Consider the following 21,302-nt stretch of genomic DNA (forward strand, 5'->3'; position numbering starts at 1 on the left):
AAAAAAAGATGCAACAATAAAATATACCTCCAGTTACACATATTATGTATGAATATATGCAGAACTATTGATCAGTAGTTAAGACTGTAACACATTTTCTCTACTGTTAAAACAAAATTAAATCTACAGTTGAAATACTCATGAATCCACACAAATTCCTGTGACAGGGATCTTCCTACTCTTCCTGCTCCCCCATAGTTTTCTTCATGCACCTGTGTCCCTGCTGCCAGAGAAGCACATTTGCTTTGATAGTGGAGCTCTTTTAGTCATTAAAAGCTATAGTTCTACTTTTTATGCTTGGAAAACATGCTCAAAATGTGTTACTTTCTGGGAGAAGTAAACACGGGCCACTTTCAGAGTCAAGCCCTTTAAAGCCCAGCAACGGTGGTTTGAAAATTTCTGATTCTATTTTTGTAGAATCTTTGTCCCATATTTTCCCTGTGTAGATTTTCTGAAAGGCTTTGAGTCCTTGAGTAAGCATTCTTCTAGTGGCAATTTTAACACATCTGCTGAATGCTTTTATTTGTGCTGCTGGTAGGATACTCGATAATATACATCATTAAATTAATACTGTTCCCATGTAGCAGTTCTTTTCCAGGAGTTGCTGGCTGTCCAGCTGTGGGATCAGAGGGTGGGATGCTGTTGATTTTAGACATAAGGAAGGGGACAGTGGGAACTAAGCTTTTAGTGATGAAGCCTCTTAGGGTTCTGAGGAACTGCTATACGTCTTGTGTCAGATAATACAATATGCGACATTGCAGTTCACACAGAGTTCCCATCCAAGATTAAAAATCACAGCTAAGGCAACATAATTTACTAAAACGTGGATCAAGAGCACTCTCTTTTAGAAAGTGTATAGGAGGGAAAGCTATATAAGCCAAAGGAAAAACTTGTGTATAAGCTGCTTATCTGCTATTATTAGGAAGGTGAAGGGATCCTGGCAACACTTTGTGGTCTTTAAGGGCATTTTGGCTTCTTGGCATGATGCTCTGGAATTATTTTTTCCATTTTTTCATGCTGTTTCTGTAACACAACCTCTTTACAGAGCACATCTCAGGAAATGACAATTGGCTGTCGAATCCCATATAAACTGATTGGATATGACAGCTTAGAGGAAGAAATATTCTGCAGACTAGAATGTTTTTACTCATACTCTTATATTTTAATCCTCTTTTTACTTTCTCTTGGTCAATTTTATTATTTCAATTAGATAATTTAAAAATCAACACATCACATACCAACCTCTCCTAAGAGCAATCATAACATTTGATGATTTTTTCTGATAGACAGGATAGGGTTTCAAATTTGCATTATTTTATCTACTGATTTAACTATGAATTCTATACCAAACTAGTGCTGCCATGTGTTTTTAAACATCTCTAATCTAAACCATCTGGAGAGGCATGGTTTTGCAAAGGCATCCCTTTCAAGACACTGTGGATTTTGTCACTGCTTGAGGTTTTGGCAAGCCATCAACATTACTATAATTCCTTTTCGTGAAATATAGCTTTTGACTAGGATTTGAGAGTCTTGGGTGTGTGTGTGTGTGTGGACACATTTATATGCGCATGAGCACTTGGGTATAATTTTTGGTCCTGTTCTCTTTGGTTTTCAGAAGACCATATTTATCATGAACATTAAAAAAAATAAAGATTTTAATTTAATTTCAACTACTCAACATAATACTAGACAACGTTATTGAAGAAGCAGAGTTGTAATGCTGCATAACATACCTTATTATTTCTATTTGTAAAAATTCTCTCTTCAATAGTAAATGCTTTCAAAGAATTCATAAGTGCTATAAATACTTTTTTAAAAACTCAAAAGAAAAAAAACATATCAGCTTTAGAGAACAAAAAAACAGTGAAGTTATACAATGATCGTGCTACAATAATTTGTAGCATATGACACAAACTCAGTATACTTTCAAGGAGATTAGAGTTAAAAATTAACAAAGATAAGTCTTTCACCTAATAAAAGCAACATCTTGTTCCATTCTTTGGCAAATAATGAACATACAATTAAAAAATAAACAATCAGTTATAAACATGGAAAAAGCAAGTATAGACTATTTGCTACAACGAAGGTTAGAAAACTTCCCCGGGAAGTAAAGATGATTCTATTTGCAGAAATTCTCTTCAATAGTAAATGCTTTCAAATAATTCCAAAGATTAAGTTTGGCTCAAAGTAACTAAAATGAATTAAAATAAGAATGTGACTCTTGGGGAATGAGTCTCTATTTATTAATAACACAGTATGCTAAAAAAGCCCCATTCATCCAACAATATTAGGCAACTTAAAGACACAAGTCAAAGTGTGTTTGCAGAGGAAGAGAAAAGCTATATTTAAAAAAACAGATGGTCTGGAATCTAGAGGTGGTTCCATCCAGTGCATCCCCAGAATATAAACAAGACAAAGCAATGTACAAGTATCCCTCTCAGAGGTGGTAGTGGCCTCTGTCCAGTCTTGGTGGGTACTCATCTGGCCTGGGGCAACTACAGCCCACTCCTGCTTCGTACTGGTTCCTTTCCCAGAAGGAGGTCCCCATGCACACACCTCTGAGGGAGGGTGTTGCCCTTCCTAGACTCCTCTTTCCATTCAGACCACCTGGTATTCTTTTAAACCTGCTTTTGCCTATATGAAAATGTTGGAGGATAAAGAAAATGCATAATCTGATAGCCCAGAGAATGGAAGCCTTACCAAAGGGGTCCCTGGATTATACATGTCTCTAAAAGGGACAGCTCTTAACAGATATGCTAAACTGGTATTAAATAAAAGTAGAAAACCTTTGTCAGCCCCATCATCCTTATTCTTGCTTTATAGCCTACTGATTATGTTAAGCTTGGCAAATCGCCAGTTAGTCTCTAAAGAATTCATTGTAGCCATGTGAGCTGTAGGTACAGAAGGATTGGAAGGGTTCATTTATGAAGCTTGTGCATGGAGCCATCTGTGAGTAGTCAAGCCAAGGAAGCCAGTGCATCTGTAACTTGCATGTGGCAGAAGCACAATAACAGGATGATATTCAAGCAACACAAACAGTATAACCTTACTGGTTATTAAAATGCTGAGCCTGGCTGGGTGTGGTGGCTCACGCCTGTAATCCCAGCACTTTGGGAGACCAAGGCAGGTGGATCACGAGGTCAGGAAATTGAAACCATCCTGACCAACATGATGAAACCCCGTCTCTACTAAAAATAAAAACATTAGCTTGGCATGGTGGTACATGCCTGCAATCCCAGCTACTCAGGAGGCTGAGGCAGGAGAATTGCTTGAACCCAGGAGTTGGAGGTTGCAGTGAGCCAAGATCGTGCCACTGCACTCCAGCCTGGTGACAGAGTGAGATTCCATCCCCAAAAACAGAAAACAAAACAAAACAAAATGCTGAGCTCAGTTTGTACTCATTGGTAAGATACCCTTCTCTACTTGTCCCCAGCACTCTCCTGCTGCCTGAATGCCTTGGTACCTCCCTTGAGACCTCTCAGTCACAACACCCCATTCAGCAACTAAGAAGGGGGGTCACATCATGCTATTTGGATAATACACAAAAATTGCTACATATTTTCAACTTTACTTTTGTATATTCAATAATAATTATTGCTGACACTCACTGGGTACTTACTGTGGGCCTGACACTAAATACTTCACACTTGTTCATTTATTGTAGTCTCATAATAACTGTTTGACGTGCTCAAGGTCACAGAGCTTCTAAGTGGTAGAATGCAAATTATAATTCCAGGCTGTGTGGCCTTATAGTTTGCTCTTAACCACTGTGTACTTAACTGCCTCCCAGAACTCAGAAAATACCTCATCATCATTTAGTTAGGAAACAAATGGTAACATGGTTGGGATGAGAGAACTTTGGAAATGTCTCAGGTTCCCTCTATCAACTGACATTTTAGTATAAAGAACACACATACAAATCTGACCAATGTGAACGGGGCCCAGGCAATAGAGATAATTGAGAGGAACCAGTCAGGTGATGGAAAATCAAGCACTATTAGAATTGGGGAAAACTGAAGGGCTCTTGTGGTGAGGGTCTCCCCTCCAGCCTATCAATGCTGTGAGGGCCTGGCCATGGTGGGAACCTCCAAAGTATCTGTTGAATGAATGAACAAATGAATGGATAAATGAATGAATCTAAGTTAGGTGAAACTTCTTCAGGAATATATCGAAGCAAGAAAAATAAAAATGTCAACGTTTAAGCTTCTTCCTGTGTGACTATCATGCAATAATAGTAAAACAAACAGATGTAAAGAGAATACTTTTATCATTTCAAAGCAAGTTCATCAATTACTATGGACTGAATTGTACTTTCCCCCACCCCTACCTAATTCATATGTTGAAGCACTCACCCTCAACATGACTGTATTTGGAAACAGGGACTAGAAGGAGGTAATGAAGATTACGAGGTCATAAGGATAGGGACCTGAAAGAATGGGATTAGTGTCCTTATAAGAGACATCATCAACAAGCTCACTCTCTGCATCCACCTGTGTGTGGTAAGGTTACATACACAGTATAATCTTACCAGTTATTAAAATACTGATCTCATTTTAGTTCAGTATTTGCTGCCTCCTTGACCTTGGTCTTCTCAGACTCCAGAAGAGTGAAAAATAAATTTCTGTTGTTTCTAAACACCCAGTCAATGGTATTTTGTTATAGCAGCCTGAGCAGACTAATATAACTATGATATCTCTATTATCCTCATTATAATCTTAACAGGTAGTTAGAATCCCATCAGTACTCAACCCAGACCCCTCAGGACACCCATCTTCCTGAGACCAAGGCTTCTCTCACCTCAATAAATGGCTGAGGGTGGGTGGGCACTGAAGGGAAGGGAGGTATAGACCAGAGAATTTGCTCATATTGCAATCTGGCTCTCACTGCACAGCATCCATAATTCACAGGACAATTTCTGAATAAAGCACACTGGAGAAAACCCAGTTCAGATGGTTGTAGCACAGTGGGTGGGGAGAGAAGGGAAGGGCATTTAGGAAACTGGATAGAATCGGGAATGCTGGAGTTGTGTTGACATGTGTGCACATTAATGGGACAGAGCAAATGCTAGTAAAAGGCTTAATTTTTGTAATGATATGAAACTTTAGCTTGATCACTTGCAATGTGACATGGTAAAACAAAACAATTTTAAAACAGCTTGTTTAAAACAGCTTGTTTAAAGGTGTACTCTCACGGCATCCTCTGCATCAAATAGCTCACCTGGTCCCTCGAATACTCTATGAAGTATAGAAATAATTTCCTTCATTACTCTTTTCAGATAAGGAATCACCTAGAATACAATCTCTTTGCTATAATCCAGCTGATAACTCTAATTTCCCTAGATGTATCCCAATGATCACTTCTGCTTCTTCTTGTGTTGCTTTTTGAAGAAGACTCTAGAAGAGGGTAAGAAATGGGAGCTGGTGAAGGAGGTTTTCTGCTTTCAGCTTCCTGGGCAAAGCAAAATGAAATTCCTGCTGTTTGGTTTAATAAGAATCAGTATCTAGCTCATTAGATCAGTTATACTCAATTGCCAGAAAAGAAGTGTTTTGGGATGTCTGCATTTCATTTCAGCACGTACACTGAAACTCCCTATGCCTTTTCCCAAAGGCACGAAGTAGCAATGTTGTGCCATTATTCCTCTGGTCTGATCTATGTAAGTTGTATCTTTTACGTAGGAGTTTAATTTTACCTTTATGTCATATGTAACTTTAAATTTTCCATGACTTTATTCTGGAAAATGTGTATCATAATCTGTGCAACACTGGTTGAGGTTTTCTCTTCTGTTTTCCCATCCTATGGCACTCCGAATATCATATTTGAAAACCGTCTGGGTCTCAATCTTGTTTTCATGTCTTAGCCATGGAGTTTATTTGGCAATTACAAAGCACTTACTATGTGCTTTCATTCTGAAGCACATTTCATTTCAGGAATTCATACTAAATATGAAGCAGTAATTGTCAAAGAACTTTCTATTAAAATTATAGAAAGGTGATGGAAAATTAATCACTGTTGGGATTAGGGAAAACTGAAGGGAAGACCCTCTTGTGGAGAGGGTCTCACCCTCCACAAGGAAAGGTCCTTTTCTCCTTTTTGACCTGTAACAACCACTTTTTAGCTTAGCCAAGAGAAAAGCTTAGAAGATGCCTTTTTCTTTTTATCAGCTGGGCCATAAGCAAGTTACTCTTCATTGAAAAAAAAAATCTTAAGGAGATTCTAATACTTCTCTGGTGAAAATATACTTTACAAAGTTAATGTCAATTAATTTGTATCTTTGTGTCCACAGCTGTTTTGTAGATTTGGATTACAGACACAACCTGGGTTGGGGGAGGGACAAAAATTGATGGAGGAAGAAATGAGATTTATTGAAATAAACTTTACAATTACACTAGAGATTAGAGAAAGTCTTCCTTTCATGGGACTGGGAAACACAACAGTAAAGCCACCATGACTCACCCAGGGTCACTCAGCAGTGTGGTCAGTTGGGAATGGAACTCCAAGTCCTGATTTTCTGTCCATGTCCTAACCACCAGCCCACGCTCCCTCCTCTGTCACCATCACTCCTCACAGGTGGAACTCTCTTTAAGGTTAGCAGGTACCTTATGCAGAGTCAAACACTGGGCAGCTGAGGCTGTGAGCAGCAATGACATCTGTAACTTTTATAGAATCTTAATGGTAAGTGAAGCCCGTGTAGAAATAAAGACCAGGGGCTTTAAACGCTGACATAAATGAGGTGAGCTGATTACCCCACTTCACTTTCTGCTTTGCCCTGAAATAGTGAAGGTTTCACATCATTTCCAGTTTCAGGTCATTGTCAGATCCTCCTCCAAAGGAGATTGCCAAGAACAAAAAAACCAAATCAGGAAAAAGTAAAAGTAAAAATAAATACCTCTGACCAAGTTAAGCCTCTAAACATAGCTTTTCCACTTACCTCAATGCAGATAATTCTAAGATGTATATTTCTGATTCTATTCATTCCATCTAAAAGGGAAAGACCACACCAGAATAAGCAATACAGGGTGGTCAGACACATAATCTAATGACAGTGTGTGGAAGCCACTACAGAAGACAGCAGGAGCACTGCCAGAGTGTGTGATGGTGCCGAGTGGCTGATTTCTATGCAGAGTCCACCAATATTTTCCAAGTACAGACAGCTTTTACTGAAATAAAAATAGAAAATGCAGGCCCAGAGCCCACAATAAAAATTCAGTTTAGTCACAACACAAAAACTGCCCATGAGAGTAGAAGGTATTTTTTTGGCCTTGATATCCACAACAGAGAGAAATGAAACTTTATACTAAAATCTTTTAAAGAGTAGGCTAAAAGCTTGTCAGTCTTTACAAAACAACACTGAGCTGATGTCTGTTTCTTGTGCATTTACTTTCTACTGCCTGAAACAATGCTTTTCTGATCCGTTGTTTTGTTTGCAGTTATACACTTACAAATCAGCAGAGATTCATAAAAAAATGAAGAATCAGCAGAGATCAGCAAGAAATAAACAGCAAATGCAATTACTCCAAAATTATAAGAGTATAGTCATTATAAGGTACTCTTGCTACTCTCTACCTCTGTCCTTTTTCTAAGAAACTAGTTGTCTAATTTTGAAAAATCATCAGAACTAAAGTGCAATAAAATATATATTTAAAAAAAATTCTGAATAAATGAAGAGATGTGCAATATTTCTTGAAAAAAATCATCAGAACATCACAGGAGAATGTGGAAGCACATTCAAATGACCTGATTTCCCTGAGTTAGTGTCTAGAAAGGACCAGCTGTAATAAATAAGATTTAGCAAAGATCAGATAGGACAGAGAAGAAAAGTTATAGGTCAGTGAGTGAGGGTTTTGGTTTTTCCACATATATATTTTAATTCTGTGGGATCTCAATTTCCCTTTAGGGTTAGAAGGTGTAAAGATAGTCACGTCTAGAACCATGTCTAATCAATATCTTATAAGGGTAAGTGACCAAAAATATACCTTGAATGGGCTGCACAGCTTTTGCTATCAAGTCTCATGTCTGCCCACGTTTTTAGAATGCAGCCTGGGTGATGGCATGAAGTAACAGAATGAGCCTCGGCTCCAGGATTGGCTCTACTGTTCACTAGCTGGGTAGCCTCTAAAGTATAAAATCTCTCAACTGGAAAAAGAGAATAATAACATTTTTCCTACCTCCCTTTTATATAATCAATGAGATCATGAAGGCAGAAGTGTTGGGGAAATTTAAAATACACACACATGTAGATATTGCTACAGGTATTACACTTCAGTACACAGGTAACCAAACTGCCTTTATTATATTATCAGTCTACCTAATCTCCAACACTATTTCACCTAGGACTTCCCTGGCTTCCCAGTTTCCTGATTTGGTCTCCCAACAGTTCAGAAATACTCAATATCATAGCAATTTTGTTTTTCTTTGGCAGCCAGTGATATTTTCCTGGCCTTTATCCCAACGTCATGAGTATCACCTGTATCAAAGTGCTGACTACAGGTTTTTGGAATCAACTATTTTATCAGCATCTTTAGGTAACTCTTGTATGATATAGTAAACCTTGTTACTATATTTAGGGTACCTCTTGCTTTTTAAAAAAATCATGTATACATTTTCTTCTAAACTACATACATTGTATCATTAAGGGAGAAACTAAAAAAATTGAATGTTTATTGAAGAAATGTTTAGTTAATGATCCCAAAGATACACACACATACACACACACACGCATGCACACACACACACACACACACACACACAAGAATGCCCTTTTCAATTAATACTAGCATTACTATTGTCATGTGGTAAAACAAGGAATTTATAGTTGATTCCAAAAACCTGTAGTCATTTAATATTATTAAAATGTGAAAATCATGATAAAGATCATACATATTCATTATAATAATGTGTTACTTATTAGATTTCTAAAACCAAAGATATACTTTCTGTAATGTCAAAATAATTTAAAAGGCACTGTTTTTCAAAAATGTGCTTCTCTTTATTTCTTAATCCTCATAGTATAGTCCTGAAAATTCAGCAAACCTTGTAAAACTGAACAAAATTAGGATTTTGTGCTTCTATGTTTACAGAAGGACCATATCAAGCAGACTTGAAAGTCTTAAAAAAAAAAAAAAGAAAAAGAAAAAACCGTTCTCATTTCAAAGGCTCAAAAAGTAAAGGTTATTTACCATAAGGACCTAGACTTCTTGTTAAGTTGTTTTTGAGATAGCAAATTAGAAAAACATGGGCAGAGTTAGAAGTTACTCAATCAGGTTGAGGCTGGAACTTCTTTTCCAGCAGCTGTTATTCCCCAAATTATATCTGATAATGCTCTAAAGTCTAAACATATTTTAGTTCGAAAAGATACTTGGTTCTTAGATAGAAAATGTTACTAAGCTTCCAAAAATCAACAGGTTTACCCACCCTCTTCAAATGATGTATTTGTATTCAGAGTAATCTGCCACTCAGTACTTCTGAATTGTAACATTTGAGGAACTGCAATTTTGAGCTCAAATGTTTGTTTTTTATTTGCCTGTGCATAATCACAGGATAGGAGCATTAATAAAGGGGTTGGTGTATTGGCAAATGCTGAGGCCTATTATTTAGGTAGAGTCATGGCAACAGAGCAAAGCTGAATGTGTACAAGGGTACAATAATTTCAGCCTGTATTGTGTCAAGTGGAAGAGAAGATGTGTCCACAGAGAGAAGGAATGAAAAATACAAACATATTTGAAATTATATCTGCATTCTCAAACCAGAAACAGCAACTGTATTTCCCGACAACTCAAGAAATATGAGTGGTAAGTCTTCCCCCATGCTGGCTACAAAAGTATTATCTGTTAATACTGTTAAGTAGTATGGCACCCATAAACTTAAAATCGGCAAAATCCATTTAACTACATTTCCAAGAGAGTGGGAGACCTGAAATGGTAGTGCTCTGAGGATGTCCACGTGGGTGGGCAAGCATATGTTGCTGCTAAGCAGAGGAAGTGGTACACCACGATTTCTTCAAAAGTGAGAGGTCTTTATAAACTCATCCTCATGGGGGCTGTTTTAAATAGAAAGAAAATGACAAATGGTCCCCAAACAAGCTTCCTAACAGGGGAGGGTTGCCACTTTCCCAAAACATTAGGTTACTGTGGGGGAATTTTCCAAAATTGTCAACCATTTCATTTTTAAACTGAGTTCTTCCTCTCAGCATAAGACAGATGCAATACAGCATGAACTATATTTGGTCTAGCAAGAGATGTAAGTTACTTTTACTATACTGACACTTACCTGACAGTGGAAGACGTATTCTGGTGTGGTTTTCTTAAACTTCATGTTCCAAACCAAGGCCACTCCGTCTGGTTCATGAGGAGCATCTTCATTGTTGTTGTAAGAAGCCACCATCAGCTCAGGGTACTAAATGAAAGAGATCACAAGAATGAATTACACTAAGAGGACAACAGAAGGAAAACTTTGTTATTCCAACTGGTATACTACATGGTGTAAATGATACTTTCTGTTATGTTGTGTCATAGCTAATATCAGCTTACTGCTGCAACCTCCTGAAATCTGGTTTCTGCCTCTAACACTCAGTATGCGCTCATCATACTCACCGGTAACTACCAAATTACAAACACCACTTTATCTCTCTGTATCATTTGACACTCTGTGCTACTCCCTTCCTTCTCCTATACTGGCTTCCATTACATCTTTCTCTCCTGATTTTCTTCTGTGACTTCTCTTTCAGTCCCTGCAGGTTCTCCTTCTATTACATATATTCCAAGGAGGGTTGTTCTCCCTGAGTAAGCTCATCTACTCCAGTGGCTTTAATAAGCTTAACATGCTGGTAATTTTCAAATCTGTATCTCTAGGCTTAATTTCTCTCTGTGATGCAGATCTCTATATCTGACTGCCTACTAGGGATTGCTCAGGGCTGTCCATAGACACATCAATTGCAACACAGAAAAGTGAGCTCACTGATTTCCACATGAAACCTACTGCTCTTCTAGTGTTTCCTATTTTAGTGTCTTGCACTAACTTCACCTGGCCCAGGCCAACTATTCTATATTTATTTTTACTTCTTTCTCTGTCTTACTCCCATATACTGAATTTCCCTAATTCCTCAATACGTTTCAAATGAATATTTTCTTTCTATCTTTAAGGTCAGAGCCTCCTAAATTAATTTCTTATCTGGATGAAGGTAACAGCTTCATAAATGGCTTCTTATACTGACCTACTCCACTCTCCATCCTTTATCAGGAAGACTTTAAAAAATATATATGTGGCTAAGTCATTCCTCAGCTTAAAATACTTTAATGGGTCATCATTACTTTGAACACAAAATGCAGGTCACATAGGATCTTTAATAATCTGTCATTTTCTGCCTTCCCTGCTTACTCTCCTACAATCTTCCCTCTTTCTTCCCACCTCCCACACCCTAGGATCCAGCCTCACTGGACTAGTTTTGAAGCACACAGGTAAACTTTTGTACCTATGTGCCCCAATGAGAGTCTCTCATTGGAATGCCTCTTCTGTGTTGTTTACATACTTAACTCATCCTTTAACACTCAACACAGGCATAAAGTCCTCCAGACAATCCTGACTTAACTATCCACTTCATTCTTTGCCTATGATCAATTCCCTTAGTATTATGTGTCTGCACTGCCAGTTAAAGCACTTGTCAAATGCATTATAGTTTTTTTCTACACTTATGTCTTTTGCTAGATTGTAAGCTCTTTGAGTGTAGGGACTGGTTTTTATTAACCTCTGAATCCAGGGCCTAGTAATTCCTAGCATGTAATAAACTCATGCCAACATTTCTTTAATTATTTAAAATTTTCAATTTTAGTAATTCTGTGCTCAAGAGAAAGGTTTTATATTTCAACCTTTGTTGTCAAACAATACTAATAATTAAAGGCTTAAATGCAAGAAACATAACCAGTAAAATAACAAGAAAGACTCTATAGTGATGTTAGGTATTAGAAAGACCTACTCACCCCACATAAACTCTGTCCTGAGTGTTATTAAATAAACTGAGGATAAATCTCATAGGCGGTACTTATAAGTTAGGACATATTTCATGAAAATGTCATTCTTACCTAGGATTCTCATAAGGCAGCCCTATTAAAAATAGCATCAGGACTATAGCAGATCATATTACTCTCTTCTTATAATTTAATTTTTTCCTTCTTTTTCACTATGTTGTACATATATTTAATGGAAGATTGCCTTTATAAATTTGAACACGAACTTTTTTTCTACCAAAAGTAACTCAATCTAAGTCTTATTTATTCTTCCAGCAGCCTCAACTAAAGAAAGCTGCAGAGTTACAACTTGCTGGTTGTGCAGAGGAAGTATAAGCATACGGTGATACACATGTACATGGCCACCAGGGGAAGTAATCATTCTTTATTAAAAAACGCTCCTCAGTGGATGAATCAAAGGCCTTTGATTCAAAGCCCATTCAAAGAAACTAACATCCAGATAAACACGGAAGTCTCCAGACTGTCCATCTGAAGTTTAACTATGTCACATGTGAAAAGGCAACTCTATAAACATCAACACCACTACCATAGGGGCCAAGGAGCAGCCAGATGTGTCTGCAATAATATCCCACAGCTTTACATCTGGGTCTCATCGTTGGCACCCACTTGCAGTTTTTCTTTTTTCATTTAAAAATATTTTAAATTATTTAGCTTTAAAACTCCTTTAGAAAACAGGGAGTGCTTTAGTAAAATTACCAATGAAATGCCTTTGGCATAATTCTATAGCTGAAATCTTAAGGCCTAAAGATACTAATTTAAATTTTATCTCATGCAAGTTTTTGTGATTTCAAAGTGCTCTCTATTATGTCTTTTTCCACTGTTTGTTTGAATATGACTAGTCATATTTTCTTTTTCCAAAAAAACTCTAAACAATTACTTATATCTTAAATGTTGTTCAAAATTATAATTTTAAAGAGAATATAAAAAATTATAAAATTCATGATAATCTGGTTACCCATAGGGCTGAATTATCCAATATCTACCTTAGGAGAATTTTACCTGTTAATTACCAGATACGGTCTCAAGCCCATTTCTTCTAACAAATAAATGAAACCTAGGCCAGGTACAGTGGCTCATGCTTGTAATACAAGCACTTTGGAAGGTTGAGGCCAGCAGATCACTTGAGGTCAGGAGTTGGAGACCAGCCTGGCTCAATGTTGATACCCCTTCTCTACTAAAAATACAAAAATTAGCTGGGCTTGGTGGCCTGTGCCTGTAATTCCAGCTACTGGGGAGGCTGAGGCAGGAGAATTGCTTGAACCCAGGCGTCGGAGGTTGTAGTGAGACCAGAGTGTGCCACTGCACTTCAGTCTGGGTGACAGAGCGAGACTCCATTTCAAAAACAAAAAACAAAAAACAAAAGAAACCTAGCATTTACTGGAGATGAAGGAACCATCATGTTTTAAATGCCCATTATGTACCAGACAATGAGTTGCCTGATATGTTAATTCTTTTGGTCCTCATAACCTTCTAAGGTAGGCAATGGTTTACTTATTTCCACAGACAAAGCAGCCCAGAGTCCTGGGTTAAATAACATATTCCAGCTATGTTGCTAATAGGTGATAAATCAAGAACCCTACTTGAAGTCTGTTGGGCTTCAAAAGCCTTGTCCTTTCCTGTCCACTGTGGCATGCCTCAAGTGTCCCCTATAAATATGAAAGGCACCATGATAGGTAAAATGCAACAAGAATACCCTGAATAATAGGCTCTTCTCCATAGGAACTCATCATTAGGTGGAGGGAGGTAAGACACAAATAGAAAAAACAAGACAAATACAAAAGCAGACTAGGATGTGTGAAGATAGAGACATAGCAAGGTTTTGTAGAAGCATGGGGCTGGGCATGGTGGCTCACACCCATATTCCCGGCACTTTGGGAGGCCAAGGAGGGTCCTGGCTAACATGGTGAAATCCTGTCTCTCCTAAAAATACAAAAATTAACCAGGCATGGTGGCTCCCTCCTGTAATCCCAGCTACTCGGGATAGGGAGGTATGAGAATCCCTTGAACCCAGAAGGCAGAGGTTGCAGTGATGGGAGATCATACGACTGCACTCCAGCCAGGGCGGCACAGCAAGACTCCATCTCAAAAAAAAAAAAAAAAAAAAAAATGAAGCATGGAAACTGGTGTGGGGTGTGGCAGGAAGAGAAACTGAAAGGGATTTCTGAGAAGAGATGAGACCTTGAGTCTTCTCAAGTGGGTAGGTTATCAGGAGAGAGGAGAGATGAGAGTAGGAATAAGAGCACAAAGAGGGGTACAGGAGACTCCTCTTGGGTATCTGCCTGGTTCAGTGAATCTCTCTCTTTGGAGATTATACCAGTAAACAGATGTCTAACTTCCCAGAGATAATTAATTAATTGCAGGGTTGATGCTTGAGTCAGCTGAGCCAATCACATTCTCTAACCTGGATATTGTAAACTTTGAACTGAGTGAGACACAGGACCCAGGAGCTGGCAAAGAGGTCCAGAGAAGAACAGCAGCCTATTGGTGAGGTCCCTTAAGCTGCCCAGATTCCTACTATTGCTGAGTTTTGGTTCTTCGTCTTTTTCATGATTCCCTAATTACTATAATGGCTCCCCAGTAAATTCCTCTTTCTACTTGACCTAGCCAAAGGTAAAGTCTTTTTGACCAATACAGTGAAGAAGAACATGTCCAATAGATATCAGGTTGTAGTATCAATATTTGGCTAGAAGGCAGGCTATACCAAGCTGTATAAAAGAAGAAAGGCCTGGAAATGCCTCTAGGCATCATCATAGAAGTCACTGAGTACTGGCTAATGATTTTGGATTTTATTATGGGGGACAATAGGAGTCCTTTTTGCAAATAATGATAATACTGCTCCTGCTTGTCTCCCTACTATGTCACATTTGTTGAGTACTTCTTATGCACCAGACACTTCTAAAATTCTCAGTCCTTTATTTTATTATTTTAAGACGGGGTCTTGATCTGTCGCCTAGGCTTGAATGCAGTAGTGAGATCTTAGCTCATTGAAATCTCTGCCTCCCAGGCTCAAGCAATCCTCCCACCTCAGCCTCCTGAGTAGCTGGGACTGCAGGCATGCACCATCATGCCTGGCCAATTTTTGCATTTTTTGTAGAGATGAGATTTGCCCAGACTGTTCTTGAACTCCTGGGCTCAAGTGATCCTCCTGCCTTGGCCTTCCAGTGTTGAGATTACAGGTGTAAGCTACTGAGCCCAGCCAAATTATCAGTCCTTTATATGCATTAATTCATTTAATACTCACAATTAGTATGTGAGCTAGGTATTATTATCATTTCATGAATGAAGAAACTTAAGCCAAGAGAATTTAGGCAACTTGCCCAAGTTGATACAGAGCGTGTTAAGTAATCTTTACAGAGATTAATCTGGTAAAAGTACTAATACTGACTTAACCTTATAGAGACCAGTAAGATGTTCCCTAACATAAGCAATAAGTAGGGGGCATGACATAAAGTAGGTGTCAAATCCATGTTCGTGGATTTGCATTGGTGTCAGTAGGAATCTTTTTGCTCTTGTAATTGATTGGATTTAGCAACTAACTGAGCTGCCAAAGATTACTCAGGTTTGAATCTTGGATGAATACAGGAGTGGAATATACAATTTACATGTGAGAGGAGTATACATGGTGGGAGTAAGATCATGAGTCTAGTTCTGTACACATCTGAAATCTCCGTCATGTGGTAGTGATGGTATTATTGACTCACTGTGCTAAATCATTTTTAATGGGTGGCAAAGTTGACATAATCATCCAAATTCCTAGATTTCTTTCAAGGAACGATGTTTGATGATATTTTGCAAATACTTCAAAGTTAAGGTGCTCTGGGTTATGAAGCCCAGGAGACCAAAGCAAAGCTATGTTGAAATCTTATAATTTCTTCCTTTTTCTCCCCTCAATTCTATTCTGTTACATTCAGGAAATCATCCTAGACATACATGCCACCACTATATACCAAGACTGTTCCTCTATCTCTCTTCTTTCTTAATATCATTGGATTGCATCTAAATCCATCAAAAGGTCTCTTTATCCCATAAGTATGTAACTCTAGTCCTTTGAAGCCCACAAAAGTGTGATGTAGGAGCTGAGGGTTCTAATCTCTTTTTCTTATGCCTCATATACAATATATTTTTCAAAATTGCAAACTTCCTCCCCACAGCATAGGTGGGCAGGTCACACAAAAATAGGGGAAAATAAATGTGGTCTCTCCATGGTAGAGTTTCTGTTATTTCCAACTTCACTTCCTGCAACACAAACATCATGCAAGACCCTGTGTGGAAACACATCCATGGGCAATGTGGCCCATCACCTATCAGGGCAAGACAGGGACAGGCCCTGCCTTGTGCCTCCTCAGGGATGATATCAGCTGACATGGGAACAAGGTTGTAGTTGCCTTGACGAATGTGTCAGATAAGGTTCCTGTGTAATTTCCCGACTCTGAACAAGTGAACAAGCTGAGCTAAGTGTTTCCTTGGGCTTGGATCTGATTTCTGTGCACACTCAAGCATGCTCAGAGACCACCCACACACTGGTGGAAAGTGGCTGGGCAAACCCTGCTTGTCTTAGTGTCTGCATGACCATGCACTGTGTGTTTTGTTATTTGGATATAAAAGGGAATTCAAGAGGAAAGAACACTCACCCAGTTGATGGCTGATGAGGGTCCAGCTATGGGGAATTACACCCCTCTTTTGTTCCTCTGTTCTCCAATAGGATTAATTGGGACTTATATATTTTATAGCTCTGCCTAGAACACCCTCTTCTCCCTCCATTTATCTAAATCCCAGTCTTCTGAGAAGCTCTGTCTGACCAGAGACCAGATTCCAACCTCCACTGAACTCTGAGAGCACATCGCATCTGCCCCATATCATTCTGCACCTACAAGCTCTTTTAGTTTCAGATCCAGAAGCTCTTTGTGGGAGGCAGTGGTTAACAGCATATGCCTTGGGATGATAAAATACTTAGGTATGAATCCCCACTCTACCATACCCTAACTGAGTGATTTTCAGCAAGTTGCTTAGCTTCTCTGAGCCTCAGTTTCTTCAAATATGACATGGAAATAGTAAGGGTGGCTGCTTCCTATGATTTTTATGAGGGGGAAATAAGAAAGCCTTCACAGCAGCTGTCATGGTGCTTTGCATATTAAGAAAAATAAATTAAAAGCTAGCTCTATTATTCCCAATAAAAGCATTGATATCAAGAAAGCAGAAACCGTGCTGTGCATAAGTGCCTAGGAATAATCATTCCTGCTTTTATCACTGTTTTTATGTCAGTGTTATTGTGAAAAGAAACACTATTGTTAAGAATGTGGGCTCAGGCATCAGATGCTTAGGTTCAAATTCCGACCACCCTACTAGGCTGTGTGCCTTTATATATGTTACTTACCCACTCAGTGCTTGGTATATTGTCACCTAGCTGAGTTGGGCATTCAGCAAATTGGCTTTTGGTAAATTTGCCTGCATTCACTCTGAATGCCACACTAATAACCTTAGACTTTCTTTCTGTGGGCAATGGGGAGTTTTAGTCTACGGAATAAAGAGATCAGGTTTTTATTTTGTTTTGTTTTTTTTTTTGAGACAGAGTCTTATTCTGTTACCCATGCTGGAGTACAGTGGCATAATCTCAGCTCATTGCAATCTTTTTCTCTCAGGTTCAAGCAATTCTCCTGTCTCAGCCTCCCGAGTAGCTAGGATTACAGGTATTTGTCACCATGCCTGGCTAAGTTTTGTATTTTTAGTAGAGACAGGGTACCACCATGTTGGCTAGTCTGGTCTCAAACTCCTGACATTAGGTGATCCATTTACCTCAGCCTCCCAAAGTGCTGGGATTATAGGCGTGAGCCACCATGCCTGACCCAGTGATCAGGTTTTTATTTTAGAAAGATTATTTGGGTATCATTTCCAGAGGGGAAAACTGTATGTGGACAAGTATGAAGGCAGAAATATCAGTTTGAAGGTTAAGAATAGTATTAGATGATGAAGACTTGGTGACAGACTGGCTCTGGAAGACAAGAGGAAGTTGGCAATCTTGATGAAAGTTCTGCTTTAGGCTCTTGGGTATATTGTGGTGCCTTTAACATAAAGATCAGATAATAGGCAAAAAAGGATTTGGGATATATGGAAATAATGAGTTAATAATTCATTTAGGATTCTATGAGACATCTAGAATAATGGCTCTGTTTGGTGTACAAAGTGAAATTCAGCAGGGAGATTGGGCAGGAGATATAAACAGGATGGTCATGGTTGAATCTTTAGCAGTGGAAGAGATCTCCCACAGAGAGCATGTCAGGAAGAAGAGCAGGGGTTGAGGGCATGACCACAGGGACCCTAAGGATGATTAGAAGAAAAAGAAGTCTTGGAGAAGTCAGAGAACTAGGAGATTGTAAAGAGGAGTAGTGAGAGCTCAATGGAAGGAAGATGTTTCTCTAGGCACAAGGAAGCTGACTAAGCTGCTGACAAAGAGAGGTCAGGACAGATGGCTTAAAAATATCCACAGGATTTGACAGGTAGGAAATCAATGGTAATCTTAATAAGAGCAGTTTCATGGACAAAACAATCTGGCTTCTTGTCTGGTACCTAGCACACAGTAGGTACTCAATAAATGCAAATTACTGAGTAGAGAATTGAAACTGAAACTGCAATAAAATGAGGGGAAAAAAACCCAACAGGCATAGAGAAGAAATTGTAGGTTAGTAAACAAATATTTTATTATTTTTTATACAAATGCCATGAGAACATAAGCCCAGTTCATCCCACCCCAGCAATAATTCTTACCTGGAGGGACCAGTCCATACAAGTGACCACTCGATGCTTGGACCAATGCTCATCATAGAACTGACGATTGAAAGAAAGATTAGCTCCAGCCTGAACATCCCTAGGATTTAAACATCAGATATAAATATGGGGATCTCTCTCTACACTGCTCATATTGAAACACTGATGTGGCAAAAGCCTCCACACAATACTCTCTGAAGCCAAAATATTAATATAGACTGCACACCCTGATAAAAATTAATGAACTAAAGATGGTCATCTTTATGAAAAGCTCTTTCCAATCTGGCCCAAAAAGGGTTTCTACATGTTGTTCCAAGACTGTTATGAAATGTCAGATTTGTTTCAAGTTCCCATTTTGACCAGTTCCAAGCTTTCTCCAACCCTGCTTCAGGCCAAAGCCTTTCAGGGAGAGGCTACAGCAGTAGCCTCCTCACTCCAATAGTAAGTGGTAATTTCTACCATGAGACAGGTGTGGTAGACAGTAGAGGATTCACCAGATATGTTCCAGATACTTATCACTTTTGGCATGGACCAAAACAACATCTGAGTCTAGGAAGATTACACTTTAGCCAGTGTTTACTTGGCCAACACTCAACTGGCCATAACAGCTCCTTCAAGGAACTCAGCGCTGGTTATGCAGCTGCTTCACGAGCTGAGTATTTAAATTGAGTAATGTTTGTTCTGGGCCAAGAACTATGGGATCTGCATAAAAAGCTGCCTAAGTTGCTTGGGCTTTGGTTCAGAAATTCTTTTACACCCACCATTCCTCTGTTCATTTGCTTCAACTGCTGGCTTGCACCCTGCATCACTTAACTTATATGGCTCTTGTTCAGACTGGATGACCTGGCTTCTGAATAAGTTATTTCGTCTCTGATTAGTAAACTTAATATGACAGTTTTTTTTTGTCAACCCTTTCTCAGCTCCACCATTGCAAACTCAAGCAATATATATATCTGCATACACACACACACACACACACACACACACACACACACACACACACACACACAAGCTCACAAAGTTCTGCCAGTAGCCTAGGGCAATACTGAGCCAGGGACACAAAGGGGAATAGGACCAACAAAATCAAGTCAGAGAACAATGGCTTTTCAAAAGAAAACAAATACTGCAGAACATGTATATTCAAAATATTGTTGTCTCCTCAAGGTTGTCTAAAGATGCTGCCTACTGTTCAGAACATGTTCAGAACTCCTTTTTGAAATAGTTTTTTGCCTGTAATCCCAGCACTTTGGGAGGCCCAGGCGGGTGGATCACGAGGTCAAGAGATCCACAAGTATATCCTGGTCAACATTGTGAAACCCCGTCTCTACTAAAAACACAAAAAAATTAGCTGAGCACGGTGGTGTGTGCCTGTAATCCCAGCTACTCAGGAAGCTGAGGCAGGAGAATTGCCTGAACCCAGGAGGCGGAGGTTGCGGTGAGCCGAGATCGCACCATTGCGCTCCAGCCTGGGTTACAAGAGCGAAACTTCATCTCAAAAAAAATAAATAAATAAAAGAAAAAAGAAATAGTTTTTTGGCCGGGCGCGGTGGCTCAAGCCTGTAATCCCAGCACTTTGGGAGGCCGAGGCGGGTGGATCACGAGGTCAAGAGATCGAGACCATTCTGGTCAACATGGTGAAACCCCGTCTCTACTAAAAATACAAAAAATTAGCTGGGCACGGTGGTGCGTGCCTGTAATCCCAGCTACTCAGGAGGCTGAGGCAGGAGAATTGCCTGAACCCAGGAGTCGGAGGTTGCTGTGAGCCGAGATCGCGCCATTGCACTCCAGCCTGGGTAACAAGAGTGAAACTCCGTCTCAAAAAAAAAAAAAAAAAAAAAAAAGAAATAGTTTTTTATGCCTCTGTTACATTCCCTTGAGCATCCTCAATGATGATAAGACATTGTCCTTTAAGAATGTATTAGGGGGCCGGGCGCGGTGGCTCAAGCCTGTAATCCCAGCACTTTGGGAGGCTGAGGCGGGTGGATCACGAGGTCAAGAGATCGAGACCATCCTGGTCAACATGGTGAATCCCCGTCTCTACTAAAAATACAAAAAATTAGCTGGGCACGGTGGCACGTGCCTGTAATCCCAGCTACTCAGGAGGCTGAGGCAGGAGAATTGCCTGAACCCAGGAGGCGGAGGTTGCGGTGAGCCGAGATCACGCCATTGCACTCCAGCCTGGGTAACAAGAGTGAAACTCCGTCTCAAAAAAAAAAAAAAAAAAAAAGAATGTTTTAGGATGTATTTGGATTTTAGAAATGGTAAAAAAAAAAAAAAAAAAATCAGGTCTAATGAAAAAGGCAAGTGATACTACCTTCAAATATTATTCTTGGCCAAAATAAATCTGTGGCTAAGAACAGCTATATTTGTGTCATATAAGGCTCATAGAGTCCCTCCTGTTCTCCCCATGATGATGGTTGACTGTCACGGCTTTTTCCAACACCTATGCCATAGTCATAGAGGAAGTCATTTAGAAACACTTGATTTTATTGATTAGTTTTGTTTTACCTTTAAATATAT

The 21,302-nt window shown here is 39.2% G+C and overlaps 1 protein-coding gene across 12 annotated transcripts in view; it reads right to left on the reverse strand.

Annotated features, from left to right (window-relative positions):
- Positions 1–21,302, reverse strand: part of DYNC1I1 (dynein cytoplasmic 1 intermediate chain 1) — a 331,611-nt gene that overhangs the window by 88,224 nt on the left and 222,085 nt on the right. For all 12 annotated transcript variants that reach the window (XM_078342739.1, XM_078342738.1, XM_003733588.5 and 9 more), the window contains 2 exons: positions 18,783–18,882; positions 10,267–10,392 (listed from right to left, as the gene is read on the reverse strand). In XM_078342739.1, coding sequence (XP_078198865.1) covers positions 10,267–10,392; positions 18,783–18,882 — 226 coding nt within the window. The remainder of the gene's footprint in view (positions 1–10,266; positions 10,393–18,782; positions 18,883–21,302) is intronic.

Source organism: Callithrix jacchus, chromosome 11, assembly GCF_049354715.1.
Source record: "Callithrix jacchus isolate 240 chromosome 11, calJac240_pri, whole genome shotgun sequence".
Lineage (NCBI taxonomy): Eukaryota > Metazoa > Chordata > Mammalia > Primates > Cebidae > Callithrix > Callithrix jacchus.